The sequence below is a fragment of the Callorhinchus milii genome, unplaced genomic scaffold (genome assembly GCF_018977255.1).
Source record: "Callorhinchus milii isolate IMCB2004 unplaced genomic scaffold, IMCB_Cmil_1.0 Scaffold5, whole genome shotgun sequence".
NCBI lineage: Eukaryota > Metazoa > Chordata > Chondrichthyes > Chimaeriformes > Callorhinchidae > Callorhinchus > Callorhinchus milii.
In genome coordinates, this window is record NW_024704746.1 from 9,160,228 (window position 1) to 9,175,762 (window position 15,535).

General features: G+C 44.1%; 1 protein-coding gene across 1 annotated transcript; it reads right to left on the reverse strand.

The window, feature by feature from the left end:
* Nucleotides 1-926: 926 nt before the first annotated feature.
* LOC103179989 (laminin subunit gamma-2) lies at nucleotides 927-14,655 on the reverse strand. The gene is made up of 17 exons (XM_042334963.1): nucleotides 14,579-14,655; nucleotides 13,507-13,619; nucleotides 12,535-12,696; nucleotides 11,627-11,797; nucleotides 10,574-10,807; nucleotides 10,026-10,201; nucleotides 9,560-9,716; nucleotides 8,744-8,949; nucleotides 7,517-7,593; nucleotides 7,236-7,373; nucleotides 6,166-6,310; nucleotides 5,211-5,360; nucleotides 4,645-4,759; nucleotides 3,801-4,000; nucleotides 3,124-3,282; nucleotides 2,156-2,255; nucleotides 927-1,499 (listed from the first exon to the last, which is right to left on the reverse strand). The coding sequence occupies exons 1-17, from the start codon at nucleotides 14,653-14,655 to the stop codon at nucleotides 1,246-1,248; spliced, it is 2,634 nt and encodes an 877-aa protein (XP_042190897.1). The 3' UTR covers nucleotides 927-1,245.
* Nucleotides 14,656-15,535: the final 880 nt, after the last annotated feature.

A 15,535-nucleotide genomic window follows, 5' to 3' on the forward strand; every position in this document is an offset into this window, starting at 1 on the left:
GTTTGGCCCTCTGCCTGGAATTGAACTCAGGTCTCTCACTTGCAAAGCGAGTGCTCTAACCACTGAGCTGCAGGACTCCGAATTAATCTCAAGTACCCACCCTCCCTCCCCTCTACCCCTCCATCTCACCCTCTCTCAATCTGACTTTAAATTCCACCTAAAAAACTCTTTGACAGCATACCCCCCACACACCAACATGATTCCCAGTGCTCAAAGACATTATCCTGTGTGAAAGGAGCTGTATAAAGTTGTTGTAATCTCATGTAACATTTTTGACAAAGTTATCCTAACAGTGGTGATATTAGTCTATCATTAACTAGCATGCTGAATGCATTTCCAATTCAATGTGGGAAGGGGTTCTACTCCAGGGTATCAGATATCCATTATTAGAACAGAACACGACATCTCCACACCCATCTAAAGGCCTTAACAATTTGAACGTCTTGCAAGAAACCGAAACTTGATGTAAGTAAGTGAAACCAATGAAACTGATCGATTGAAATTGATCAATCGATATTTAGTAACGCTTGAAATGAGACTGGTCTGATTGCTTCTACACGTGCTTGTGTCATTGAAATCATGATCTTACTGGTAAACAAATGTGGTAGCAACAGTAATTAAAAATTAGCCCAATTTAGGATCAATTTCAACTCACAAAGGCAACACCAACTCCCCTTATATACACGTACTACATTCGGTTCTCAGAGAGGCACAGGAATTTCTGAAAGGGGAAGTGCCCTTTCGAAATCCTCAAAAACCTGGTTACGGGGCAAACTTTAACTTGTTAGCAGGGAGGATCTGAGAAGCAAGGATAATGTTAGTTTTTTTTAATCTCATTGCTCCCCAGTTCGGGTGGTGAACGCTGCTAAATGTTAATTCAGCTAAGGAACAATGTCAGACTTCATAATACAATGAAGAATAAATAACACATGATATTAAGTAGCGAATTAATCTTCTGAATTATGTGGAAACCCATGACCATGCTTTAGAGTCTGCAAACCAAACTGAGTGTTCCACATATGTGGGCTAACCTACACAACTGCTTTTTCTCCCTCGAATTCATACATTAAACAAACGTTTGGTGAGGCTGAAAGTTGCCGTCTCCTTTTTCCTACGTCGCTGGTGCCTGAGTTGTAAACAAAAAACCCAGCGAGGTGGCGATAACATAATATAATGGATTAAATAAAGGAATCTTTTCATAGTAGAACATACAAAGAACAGGTTAGGTCAGAGTCTGCCAAGAAATTATTGCTTTTCAATGGCTGCGGCGTTGAAACATCCATCGGGGAAAGCATCTCTGATTTCTTCTAGGTTTTTAATATCTCCACGGATGTCCTCGATGTCTCTGTCAAAGGCTGCGATTGTGTCTTTCTGGGATGCAGCTGCTTGCTCCAGTTCCCTCAGTTTCACCTTTAGCCCATTATTCAACTGATTCTTAGCACCCTGCAGTGTTTGCTCAACAAGTATCAGTCTGGACGAGTTGATCGCAACAGGGTTGTCTGCAAATGAAAGGCGTTGAAAGGGTTTTTAAAGGCCAGGGGGAGGGTGGGGAGGGAAGTTATCGTTTAATTCACATGAGCGGTTCCAGAAGAAGGTCCTTCAGCCCACTTGGTCTCATCCTTCCACAATGCCCACCCAATCTTCCTCCCATTACAGCATCGAGATGTTTCTTAAATTAATCCAGCGTCCTGGCCTCAACCACCCTTCTAACTCTTAATTCATCCATAAAATACAGAGTCAATCCACTTTGCAGTATATCCTCAATGATGTAATAAGGTGCTATATCAAACGCAAGGATTATTATTATTATTATTATTATTAATTATCCTCTGTGTAAATGTCTGTCCTGAAATTGCTCTTCATGATCTCTTGTCCTGGAGTATCCGAGAGAATTTTAGCTTTACTTTCTCATTTTCTGTAGCATTTATAAATTCCTCCCCGAAATGTCTTTATTCAGTGATGAAAAGTCGTGGCTTATCTAATCATATCTCATAATGTTAACTGGCCAGGTTCCTGGCAGGGGTGCCCAGGTTGTAATGAATCATCTGATCTGGTGCCCCTTTCATTCATGTAATAGTGTCTAAGCAGTTGATGTGCACGAGACAATCTTTAATCTTTACATTTTCAGACTTGCTAAGATCAAAGCCCTACTTACCCAAGTTTTCCAGCATCTGGTTTATCATATCTGTCGCTTTGCTCACAGCATCCTTTGCGTTGGCTGTGTTATCGACTGCTTTATCTATGGCTTCTGTGGTCTACAATTCAAACACAAACCATGGGGTAAACGCAAGACAAAGTGATACAATGGGAATGTTCCAAGTCTCTTGCAGAACCATCCTTCTTCCCTTCTCGCTCCTTCCCTTGTGTATTAGAATTGAAATGAGCACAGAATTTCTCAATCATTTTTCCTAGTTTTCATTGCTCTGACTCGCCACCCCCTCCCACCCTCTTTCAAAACCCACCTCAAATCTTACCTCATCGACTGCCTGTTTGGTCATCTTTCCCACTTACCTCCCCCAACTCTTGTGGGTTTTTTTGTTGCCACTAAGTCCCGAGACTCTGGGCCTTTCTGCCTCAATCCCTCCACCTTGCCCCCTCCTATCTTCAGATCACACCTGAAGGCCTTCCTCTTTGACCGTACCTTCGGTCACCTCCCTTGTCTCCCTGGCTCAGTGTCAAGCTCCGACATTGTTATGTGCTTCAAGATTTACAATCTGTTAAAGCTTCCAGTGCAATTTACCAAGGTCCCAGTCCAGCTACCATTAGGACAAACAGAGCTGGTCCCAGAAGTGAGTCATTTGTCCATTTAAGACTTGGACAGAATAATAAGTCAATGTTCTTTCCTTCAAGAGATCCCATTGCTATTTGATGTTTACCACTCTTCTCTCTCGCATAAAAATTTCTTTCACAGGTGTTTATTGTTGCAACACACAAATAAATGAACATCTGCTAGTTTTGCCATCATCTCTCTCTCTCTCTCGCTTTGTCTGAGACCAGTTGCTCAATGGCTTAGCGCCCCAAAATATCAACAGAGGATCGGAGAGAAGGAGGATAAGGAAACATGCTCCCCAACTCTAACATTCCTGTAATTCATGCAGGTAGCATCAATGTAAAAGATCTCACCATGTTGGCATTCTTTGCATCACCATCCACTAATTTCCGCTTTTCCCCCACGCTGGTCTCTATGTCCTTTAACTGATCTTTCAAGTCAACCATGTCTTTTGCCAGTGAATTGACATCATTCAGAGCCCTAGTCGTGTCATCTAAAGCCTTGACAGCATCCTGGTGAGAGGGAGTGAAATAGGAACATAAGGTCATGTTTTAAGATCACATCGATTGCTCCTCAGTGTGAGGAGCTAAAACGTACTATTGCATATCCATCAGTCTTCTGTGTCTGTTCCTGAGAGTGCAGAAGAGCAGCAAGCTAATTCCTTGACCCGATCGGTGCCTATTTGGTTTCTTCCTGTGCCCCGCCCTAACCACCCCACGATAGACAGTTGGGCTTTCACCCTCTCCCTCACCTCTTTCAAAGTCTGTCTCAGACCTTCCTCTTTGACCATGTCTTCAGTTATCTTTCAACTTCCCACTCCACGTTAGCTCCCACACCCAGCTTGGGTGCCCAGCCCATCCTTCCGACGTAAATGACTCAATATAAATGAAAATTTGCATTATACAGTCACGCTCCTGATGTTAATTCTATTCAGAAATACCTGGCAAGGAATGGGCTGAAGGGCCTTCGTCACCTGAACTGATCTAGTGAACATCTGAGTTGCAAATCAATAACAAAAATGTGATTGTACCTTCAGAACATCATCAGCAATGCCATCTGCCTTTCTGGCTTTCTTCTTAGCTTCATTGGCAGTATTCACTGCATTGCCCAGGTTGTCCTCTGCCTGCTTGGTCTTGGAGTTGGCTTGGTCGATGGTTCTGCTAATCTCAGGGATTTTACTTAAGGCATCTTCAGCAGCTGTCTGGTTATTCAGCACCCGTCCGTTAAAATCTGCAACAGCAATGCAACCACACAAGCTGTTAGAGCAAGCCTGATCTTTCTAAGTAAAATAATTCAATGCCTCAACTGATGAGTCTAAATAAAGTTAATCAGGATAATGGTGTGATTAAATAACCAATACTTTCTTTACTCAGTTACAGGGTTCAGTCAGTCAGTCAGTTTACAGGGGTCAGTCTGTCTGTCACTCAGTACAGGAGTTAACAGTGGCTCCAGCCAAAACGTGGTATGGCATCACCCTGACCCCCATAGGTAGACTGTGTAATTCTTGTGGGTCAGGGTGACACATCACAAGTCGCCATAAGCAATAGTGTTAAACATCATCGCACATTACACTCCAGCTCAAAGTAGCTTCTCACTGGCACCTCACTTCAGCCACCAGAGACTTAACAAAATTAAGCATTGAACGAGGACAGGCCATTCAGTCCACGGATCCCGCTCCTTCCACAAACAGTGTACAACTCAGTCCGTTATCAATTGCAGTGGCACTTGTCGATAACAGTAACCACTCACTTAGCTTCCATTCACCAACTAGCTGTCCAATGGCAAGCAACAGCAAGGCCTTCAACCATGTTATTGGGAAAATGCAAAAGCCAAGAACAACATCAATAACAAAAACAACAATATCAACAACAAACCTTTCAAGTTGTTTAGGAGCCGATTGACTTCTTCCAGGGTAGTTGCCCCATTTCTGACCGCTGCATCAGCCAGGTCACGGGCAGCCTTGGCACGGGCCAATAGCACATCAGCAGTCTGCAAAGCACAGAGCCCGTCACATTATTGTAATAATAATAATAATAATAATCATCATCCTTGTATTTGATATTACGCCTTATCGCGTCGTTGAGATGTTTCAAAGCACATCACAGAATATGCTGTGATAATAATATAATATTGTAATAATAATATAGTAGTAATAATAATCCTTGCATTTGATTTAGCGCCTTATCACGTCGTTGAGATGTCTCAAGACGCTTCACAGAATATATTGTAAAGTGATAATAACAATATCACAAAGATTACAAAGAGTGTACAACATGGAAACAGGCCACTTGGCCCAACCAGTCCCTGCCAGTATTTATACTCCTAACGATTCTTCACCCATTCTTTACTTCCTCCCATACCCTTCAATTCCCCTTCTTCGTGTGAAGGTTTAGATCCCCCTTGAATGCATGCATCTGCACTATCTGAAGAAAAACCTCACCTTCTGATCAATTTTTCCTTTTTCTAAAAGTTTTCTGACGTCGTCCTGATATTCATTCAATTTACTCTGCCGCCTCTCGTAGTCGTCAATCTTTCTGTTAAGATCAAGCTCAATGCCGGTTTCTTTGATCTCCAGCCTATTTGCATTTTCCTGGAAGAGAGAGCGAGGGGGGAAAGAGAAAAAAAAAAGAAACTTTTCATTTGCTTTTTTTCCTCTCGCGTATTTCTTTCTAAATAATTTTTTTAAAAAACATTTGATTTATCTAAAAGTTCTCAGAAAGTAAAACGATAAAATACCCATTTCCACCTAGATGTAGGATACATTGAGTTGGGTCAGTAAATATTCAAATAATGATGGCATTTGATACAGCGCTTCCAATGTTGTCAAGGCATCTCAAAGCACGTCACAAGATTTGTGTAATAATAATAATCCTCGCAATTGATATAGCGCCTTATCACAACATTGAGATGATCTCAAAGCGCTGCACAGGATCAATTGCAAAAAGGAATCACTCACTGCATGAATTTTGTGGGAGAACGTGGCAGGCATCCAATTTGCACGCAGCAAAGTCCCACAAACAGCCGTGGAGTGAGTGACCAGTTTAATTTGATAGAACTGTTGGTCAGGACATTGTGAGGAACTCTCACTTCGAATAGCGCCATGGGATCTTTAACATCACCTGGACAGGCAGGCATGACCTTGGTTTTTATGTCGCGAGCGAAGGACAACACTGCATTGGAGTGTAGCATGACTGTGACGTGCAGTGTATGTGAGTGCAATTGTTGATCAAAAATTCCCCAAAGGAGTTGGTGTATAACAACATATTCTTAGGAAAAGGTCATTGTCTCCATCTGCTCCCTACGTTCCATGACCTATTGAGGCTCACTGAATGTATTGCTCCCCCACCCGCCCACCTGAACACACAGACCTGCCATGCAATGCACACAATACTTACAGTCAGGGCGTTTATATCAATCGAAGGCAAGTTGTTCAGCTCATTAAAGATCTGTGAGGCTCTATCACTAGACTTCTGTGATCTGGTGTTTATCCTGTCAGCTTGTTCTTCAAGATCTTTTACCATGTCGTTGTTCTCCTTGAACCTGGGAAAGCAAAAATGGTTAGTGAAACAGACACCTAAAAAGGCAGATGATAACTTTTTTATGAAAGGAGATTGGAGAGCCTGGCGAGTTATGAAATGCCAACTTTCACTGATTGCAAATTGTCAAATCATTGTACTCTGCAAACAGCTGGTGTTGAGTACGATATCCTACTCTTGTCTTTTGTCTGGACTGGATTCAAAGCCAGATCCCCAGTCATGTGAAGCTACAGTCCCAACCCAATCCCATTAATCTATTCCTACCCCCCGCTCCATTGATATAATCCTTAATAATCCTTGCATTTGATATAGCACCTTATCACATCATTGAGACATCTCAAAGCGCTTCACAAACTTTCTTGTAAAGAGGATTGACTGTACATTTTGTGGCCGAAATGTGGTAGGCCGTTGAGCACTTTATTTTAAAAAAATTGAATTGATCTTTAGTTGAAAACTGACAATTCTTGGGAATCGGTGATGATCAGCATTTCCAAACTACTGAACGATTCAACAACAACAATAACAACTTGCATTTATACAGCGCCCTTCAGACTGCTAGCATCTCAGAGCACTTCACAGCAGTTAAGGACTTTGAGACATTCTCTAAGGTGAAAGGCGCTAAATAAGTGCAAGTTGCTGTCTCTCCAAGCATGGAGAGAATGGTCATTATGAGGTGAGTGGACCATCTAATAGCTGCAAACTTTCTATAGATGCTTCTCTGCGCAGATAAAGTATTGAGACAGAGTGCAGGCGATAGGTAACTGAGACCCCATTGTTGGGTTTAATAGCCTTTCCCTGTTCCTAAGAATACTTTGGTCTTTCTCCAATGTCCTTGTCATTGACTGATTCCTGTTCTGCCAGGTGCTGACATTTGAGGTTTGAACAAGCACAGGAACAAATGGCGAAAGTCAAATCTCAACAGAACTTACTGCTGCTCCAGCCGGTCAATGGATTGTGTGACTTTCTTATCATTGTCTAGCACTTCGCGAATCAGCTGCAAGGCACTGGAAGACAGGTCGTTGGCGCTCTCGGAGAGACTTTCGATGTTATCTGCGTCTCTCTTGTGCCTGAGTAAACAAAGAGAGACAGAAAAATAGAGAGAATGTTAATATCCAACTTGGAAATCATGAAAAGTAACCTGGTCATGCGGGAGGAGAGGAATGGATAAGACTATAAAAGACCCATTTGTAGGTACAAAGACTGAACTTACTCGTCTGCTAGTCTACGGGCCTCATCTGCCAGGCTCACCAAGTTGCTGTCTCCTCTTGGATTATCAGGCAATGTCGGCTGTAGGAAAGAATAAGTGCATTTCATTGTAGTTAGCAACTGTTCATACGCACAGAGATCCACTTGATATTAATTTTAGGAAAGGTAATAGTTTTCATTCAAATTTTCCATAATTCTACACAATCTTAATTTTAAAGGCAAGTTGGTCTCCTGTGGATTGTCGAGGTTCACGCTATTAATGATAATAATTTCATGTTACGAAGATCTCACAAAGGGCTTCACAGGGTTTACTATAAAGAGTATCGCGTGTATTTGTAGGCTTACAGCAATGTGTCATACACGGCCATGAAGTGAATGACCACTTTTTTAATTGCTGGCCAGGACACCCGGAGAAATTCCTTTTTTTTTCTAATAATGTAAATAGTTGGGATTATAGTATAAGAATCATTAGCATTGATCATGTAATGGATAGATGAATTGAATAGAATGAATTAAAGAAATAAAAACTGCCATGTGGCATGAATCACATACACACAACACATACACACACCCACACACACAGTCCTAGTAAAGAGACACCGAGCTAGGCAGGAGTACACTGGAATGCGACCCATAGCCAGGGAAGATGAGGATAGCTGGATCAGGAGAATGAATGGTAGGCCATCTGCGCTTACAAGGGTATGTGAACCTGGGATAATTGGACCAGGAGAATGGATGAGAAGCCAACAGTGTGGGCAGGTATACAAAATTAGCAATTGAAACTGAGGAAAAGCTTGAGATCAGCAGGTCACATGGACAGAATCAGAAAGGAGCACAATGAATTACTGAAACTTCAAGGACATGGAGTTAGGTGGTCTGGTCGGGCTAGATAAGATGGAATAGGAGGGAGTATTGGTCTTTTACAGAAGGTACCACTAGTTGGTACAAGGGAAAACAACTTAAATATAGGGAAAGAATGCCGGGGAAAAGAGAGAGTTTTAGAACTGACAATTAGAGAAAGAAGTAATGAGAAGAAAGGAGATAGAAAACAGATGGCTGGCGAAAAAGGGTATAAAAAATGGTAGCCAACTTAGAAATATTTGAGCCTCTGAGGAGAGGAAGGGGACGAACCTCTACGGAGACAAAGAAGATGCCTTTGACTGGATATCTGTCCTTAAAGTAATATTTCGATCAGTGGAGATGAACCTCTTACGGATTTGTGCTGACTTACTATGCGTGTCATTTCTGTCCTAGCTTTCTGGATCTCAGTCCTGATTTTGTTAAGCTGCTGGTCTGTCCTGCGCACTTGGTCATCATACGTTGCCGACAACCTTCTGGTCTCGTCGACGGTTCTCTTGACAGCATCCAGGCGTGCGGTGTTGCTGCTCAGCTGTCGGTTGATGGTGTTCAGGGATCTGACGTTTTTCTCATCGTCCACTGCAAAGGAACCACAGACACCCATGATGTGACAGGACATGAATCAGGCTCTTTGCCCCGTTGAGGTACCTTTACTGGGGCATTTACAGCCACAGTTTGTGAAGCTGTGCAGGGGTGGGGTGGGTGGGAATGGAAGGGGATTGCTTTTAAAGGATAACAGCTTTGGCTGGGAAAACAGCAGCACTCTGGGTGTAAGGGCAAACCCACATAGGTCAAACTGAACTTTTTTTTCCCCATGAGAGGTGCCATTTTCCGAACAACCACATTTTTAAGCACACTGCCCCTTTAAAAGCAACCTCCACCCACCCGCCACCACCAGCACACCTTCAAGTGATTCATTTAGCTCCTGTTTCTCTTCTGGTCCGCGGGGTCATCAAGAAGTGAACACTTGCACGACTCTAGGTAAGTCCATGTTTGATCGGTCGTGCGTTTTCAGCCTTTTCTTGATTGAACATTTCTTGAGTAATGGCATCAATCAATAAATATTCAATCAAGAAAATGTACTTAATTGGCCGACCATAAAGATTGATCACTGCTGCTCTATAGGTTTTGCAAAGTTCTTCGAAAAGTTCTTCTAAAACGCTTGTTTCCCCTCGTGCAGGAGTCTCACCTTTGACGGTTCTGGCTTCTACCACCATTTCAGACACTCCTCGCAATGTCTTCCTCAACCTCTCCTCAAAGTCCTTGTCAGCGACCGAGTCTGGATCCCTGTTGACCTTTGAGATGAGGATTTCCAGCTCGCTCACTGTGGTCTGGTGTTTTGCCACCTAAACAAGAAAGGTTATTATTGTTACGGCAATGCACATGTGTCAGCCTGCCTCAGGTATTAGCACTCTCGCCTCGCAGTCAGATGGTTGGGGTTGAAGTGCCACATAATAATAGTAATAATAATAAAAATACTTGAGTTTGATATAGCACCTCATCACGTCATTGAGACGTTTCAAAGCGCTTCACCAGATAGACTGTAAAGTGACTTGACTGTATATTTTGTGGGCGAAATGCAGCAGCCAATTATGCACAGCAGTGTCCCACAAACAGTTGTGGAGTATTATTAATAATATTAGCATTATTATTACCTTGTTCAGCACCGCCTGGTAACAGCTGGGACATTCCTGGCAGCCCGTGGTGCTATTGTAGTATCTATCCCCTGCACACCGGTCACACTGAGGCCCAAACACTCCTGGCTTGCAATCACATGTGCCATCACTCCTGCATTGTGAGGACCAGGAACCTCTTGGGTCACAACGGCACACTGCAAAAAAAAACACACACAAATTTTTATTGAACGTCTGCTCCTTTTATCCATTTGTGGAGTCCTGTAGTGTATTGGTTAGAGCACTTGCTCGCAAGTGAGAGGACTCGGGTTCGATTCTCAGGTGGGACGAAATCTTAGGCGAGTTTCCTTACTCCACTTGTCTCTGTTTACCAAGCAGTAAGCACGAACCTGGCCATTTGAAGATTGGTGGGTCGCTTTCCAGGGTTAACAATTGGCTGCTGCGTTTCGCCCACAAAATATACAGTCAACTCACTTTACTTTATATTCCGTGAAGCGCTTTGGGATGTCTCAATAACACGATCAGGTGCTGCGTTAAATGCACAGATTATTTCTTTCTTTTATTCTTACATTTGCACTTTTCAGATGGCTGCGGATTGAGCGCGTTTCCAAGGAATCCCTCTTTGCACCTCTCGCAATGGGGCCCGGTGGTGCCGTACAGGCATTTCAGGCACTCGCCGGTGTCCTGGTCACAGTTGCCCACGGAATTGGGGTCGGTGTTGCCGTTGCACATGCAGGGCTGGCAGGGTCTCCCCGCCAGCGGTTTGCCAAAGTATCCTTCCTCGCACATCTCACACCGCGAGCCTGGGAGGGGGTGGGGGGGGAAGGAGCAGAAATTATGCACGTTCCCCACATTGTTAAAGTACATTCAAGAAGGGAATGCTTGTCAAACAACAGAGGGGGCTTTGTAGAGGCGAGTATAATTTTAAATAGGATTGAGAAAGTAAACCCAGAACAATGCGTTCAGAATCACCCAGACAGTAGAACAAAAATACATAGGTTTAGAGTTGCAAAGGAACAATTTCAGGACAGACACCAGGAGCTATTTCTTTACCCAGAGGGTAATTGACGAATTGTCAGGAAGAATGGTTGAGGCCAAGATTCTGAACTCGTTTAAAGAAAAGCTTGGTGTTGGGATGGGAAGTCAGGAGGGTGGGTTTCTAGAAGGGAGAGGTCAAAGCAAAGGACCTTCTTCATCCAACAGGGATCTTGTGATCCTGTGACCTGATTTGCAACTTCTTCACTGCGGGAAGGGTGCTATAGAATAAGAAATAATATCTCGGGATACGGTATATAATTTGGGATCCGACATGTCAAGCGACTACCAGGCTGGTGGAAGGCGAACTAGATAGACCTCGGTCATCTTTTGCCAGGCAAATTCTTATATTCAATGCAAGTTGTTTAGTTATTGGCAAGCCCGTCCCTGTACACTGTACGTATAGAAAGAACCGCTTATCTGAAGAGAATCGCAGACTGCACCAAAACAGCAATTAACTAATTGGCTGGTATTAGACCACAGAGTGCGCTGGATCCTTTTTTGTGTAGAAACGTCCTGCAGAGCTACTCTCAACCCTAATTGCAGGGCACCGGTTAATCCTGAGAACGTGGACTAAAGAGACTCACCCATGGTTTTTGGGGGGCAGCCCATACACACCACATCTCTGGTGGCCGGGGACACTGTGCAACCCACTCTGCTGGGGCAGGGGCACTTGACACAGCTACTGAGGTTGTCTGGATCAGTGTAGTAACCATCTGGGCAGGTAACTGGGGCAACGTCGCTGGGGTAGCAGGAACCTAACAGAAAAATGTGGACCAACATCTCATTAATTAAAGGCAAAGAAACCATCCTCACAGGAGCACTGGGGCTGAGAGAGGGATTGAATGCCATAAACTGCCCAGGAAACAACCTTGATGCAAATCTCATCACTTCCTTGCGTCCCCCCACCTCAGCTAACAGGTCTGCCATGCACCCCGGTCCCTTCCGCACCACTATCGGTGGCCGTGCCTTTAGCCACCACGCCCTTGATCTCTGAAATTCCCTGCCTCAATCCCTCCACCTCGCCCCCTCTTTATCTATTTTTAAATCCCAATTTAAGACCGAACTTTCTCCTCAACCGCACCTATGGGTCTCCATCCCACTCCCTCTTCTCCCTTTCTCAGCCTGTAACACCTCAACTGTGCATCGCTCTGATACCATATCCTGCCTGAAATCCAACTCGATGAACACCTCAAGAACTTGTGATGTTCCCTAGAGCAGCCAAACCATAAATCCTCCCTCCTCAGTTCCTTAGTTTAGTTTCAACCCCTTTAAGGATATGTTGCAATGGTTTCAACCAGTCTCAGGCAGTAGATAGACTTAAATCTTTCTTTCTCCCCCTATGCTTTCTCCCTCTACGTCCCCCACATGTACCCATCACAAACCCATATCAGTGGTACCGAATGTGCCTCCCCTTCGATTAGATAACTCACCTGTTTCTGGATCACAGTCGTTACTGTGGCCGTTGCAATTGCATGGAGCGCACTCACTGTACGGTCCCAGCTCGGGCTGGTGCCTGGTGTAGCCGGTCGCACATTGCTCGCAGAATCTCCCTCATAGCCGGTCGGGCAAGTGCATCTCTCCACCCACTCGGCAGGACGCTGGCCAACACCAGGCCGGGCTGTGTAAAGAACTACATCGTCCAGGTGTCCACGGCCTGTCGGTGCAAGACATCGGGGTTACTTACATTACATTACATTCCCCTCCTTCCCGCCCCCTAACCCCAACTCGGGTCTGAAATGCTGTACACTGTCCAGTGCCTTGGGACATCCTCCCGACGTGAAAGGCGCTATACAAATGTAATTTTGCTGTTGTTGTTGAACATGTGTTGCTGCAGGTCAATGGTTGAAACCGAAGCGAAAAGGTTCGAGGCCTGCAAATGTGTTCTTTCCCGTTTCCCATTCTGAACATGGGAATTTCCATTACAGACACAGGAATTTCCACGTGAAGGTGCCCACGCATGAAACTCTCACTCTCAACCACGGTGATGGGTCTCCATGTATCGGTCATGCGGTTGACCAACAAAGCAAAGTCTTAACTGTATAAACTCGCCCAGGATTGTGGAAAATTCTTTAATTCCAGCCTCAATTCAGAAATCAGGATTTCCACAGGTCTTAAAGAGAAACCGGCTTCCAAACTTAAGACAGAATTTAAGGAAACTTCCACTATCTTGCACTTAAATCCTGCACTTTAGGTCTTAAACCTAAAGACCAAACAATCTTGTAGGTTAGGACTGGGTGGGATTCAGTCACACCAATAAGAACGTGCTATATTTTGCCCACTGTTTCATTTATGTTTAACTCCCAACAGAAACAATAGCTACTGTCCTGGAGTAATAGTACTGGGTTTCTGAGGCAGTTTAAGCGCGACCAGAGGAGTTGTTGTTGAGCAGAGGGGTCAATTCCTCAGGGGAGATTATCATTCCAGCCAAGGGGACTGATCAGACTGAGCTTTGGGCCACACTTACTCTGTGGCTTATATGAACCTCGGATCTTGATGGCCTTGAGACCGGCGAGAACCCTCTGGAAGTCTTTGGATGTGAGAAAAGGCTTCCATCCATACATCAACGCCTCATGGAGCCTGGAAAACAGAGGAGAATCATTGAATTTTCACCCGCACCTTTAGTGGGTAAATATCACTGATACAAAAATAACAACATGCACTTACATAGGACGCTTCACACAGGATAGCTTTTCGGAGCCCTGCATAACTGTGGGGTTGGATGCTGAATATGGGAGAAGGAGGAGGGAGAGGTGGCCCTAAGCTCTATGGATTAGCAAAACTAGATACTCTAAAGAGCCTCTTTTCAGACATCCCACTATACAGCGTGTTGAGGGGTAAGCCTTTGGGATCAATAAGAATTCCTGTCTTTGCTGAAGTCTGGCCAGTATATTGTCTAGGAGGTTGCCTGGAGTCATTGGTTTTTAAGGAGTTCAATGCTCAGACACAGCCCAAGTACTATGCTGACGCCAATGTGTCCAGTGTGGGTTCACTAGAGAGGATCCTCGGCCAAAGGCTCATCAAAATTTCCTCTTCAATACAATAAATACTCCACACGTCCAGAGTTTATTCAGCCTTATTCAGAAGCTCAGGTATCCCCGTCAACCAATTGCTAAAGCTCTAATCATGATTATTGAATGATTTGCAACACGTTTACTGGAAATTGTTGTAGAATCAGTCGTGCGAGTGTTTCATTGATAGTGTAGTTCAATCAATAGGACAGAAAGGACATAGCGAGGGCTGGAATCTACAGAGAGGCTCGATCTCAAAGCATCTGCACAGGACACTCTGGCATTTATAAAAGAAGCACTGCTGTAATTATTGCTTTAGTTTAATATGTACCCGGGATAATCCATTGTTGTAATTGTTGTTCTGGCAGCCGACTGCACAACTGCTGCAATATATTTATGGTTTGGAAGCAAAGGTGAGGAAACGCCACTCTCAGCTGCTCAGGTTGGGCCACGACACTCACATATAAACCTACATAAACCTGAATCTGTATTGCATTCCCCCCTCTCCTTTATTTTCCCTTATCTTACCTCTGCTGAATGGACCAACTCGTGCCAATGTAAGCAACTGAGAATCTCCTAGACATCCCCAAGGGACCTTTCAACATGTTTGAAGATTGGTTGGACTATTGACTATTGAGACTATCAAGAGAGACAGAGTGTATCCTCCCACAGCATTTACATACATAAGTGTACGTCCACCAGACCAGGGATCAAGATTTGCACCCTCAATGATTTGCTTTCCTCCTCCCCTGTACAGGGATACTAATTCCAGTAGTGGTGCCTCTGACACCACCTCAGGGAAGATCAGCTAACTCAAAGCAATGCTGGGATCCACTGTACTTTATTGGATGCCATAACACCAGCCTATACTCTGAAATAACCAGCTGAACCATTGGCTTGGGAGACAAATCTCCGTTTATCTGTTCAGACCCATGCTCAACCCAAGACATGCGGTGAAAATGAAAGGAAACCATCAAGAATGGGAAATTCTTGTCATGTTGTACCACATTTATTCATCCCATTGTGCCAGGAACGGGATGGATGAATGTGAGCAGTAAATTAAGCTGTTTAATCCATTCCTAAAACCCTGCAATAAAATGGACTAATAATATGCTGTAAAGCAAAGCAGTGGCTATTGAACAGGCTTTGTGACAGAATGCGCTTTGGGATGAATGCTTCCATTCGGCGAACAAGCAGGACATGCATCTGAGATGTCAGCCTCACACTTGGCCACACTCCTGGGGTTAACTTAATAAAAGGTGGCACTTTAAAAAAAACACAAGTGGCTCACACACATGGACACTGCGCAGAAAATTTCTGCATTTGCTAAATAGAACCATAGAAATTTATAGCTCACAGAAACTGTATTGGAACTGTGTTTGATTTAGGAGGGTCCCTTCATCCCTTCTCCCTTTCCCTCGTTCCCTGCCTCTCCCATTCCTCAGCCTCCAAAACTGGAGAACAGTGATGGAATCTCTGTTGTCG

Excerpts from the sequence above, each read along its gene's own strand:
- LOC103179989 (XM_042334963.1), bottom strand. The coding sequence starts at position 14,655 with ATGTTGAAAGGTCCCTTGGGGATGTCTAGGAGATTCTCAGTTGCTTAC. Across the intron at positions 10,808-11,626 it reads CTGCCCCCCAAAAACCATGG|GCTCGCGGTGTGAGATGTGC; the intron begins GTGAGTCTCTTT and ends ACCCCCTCCCAG. Across the intron at positions 4,760-5,210 it reads AAGGAAAAATTGATCAGAAG|ACTGCTGATGTGCTATTGGC; the intron begins GTGAGGTTTTTC and ends TGTGCTTTGCAG.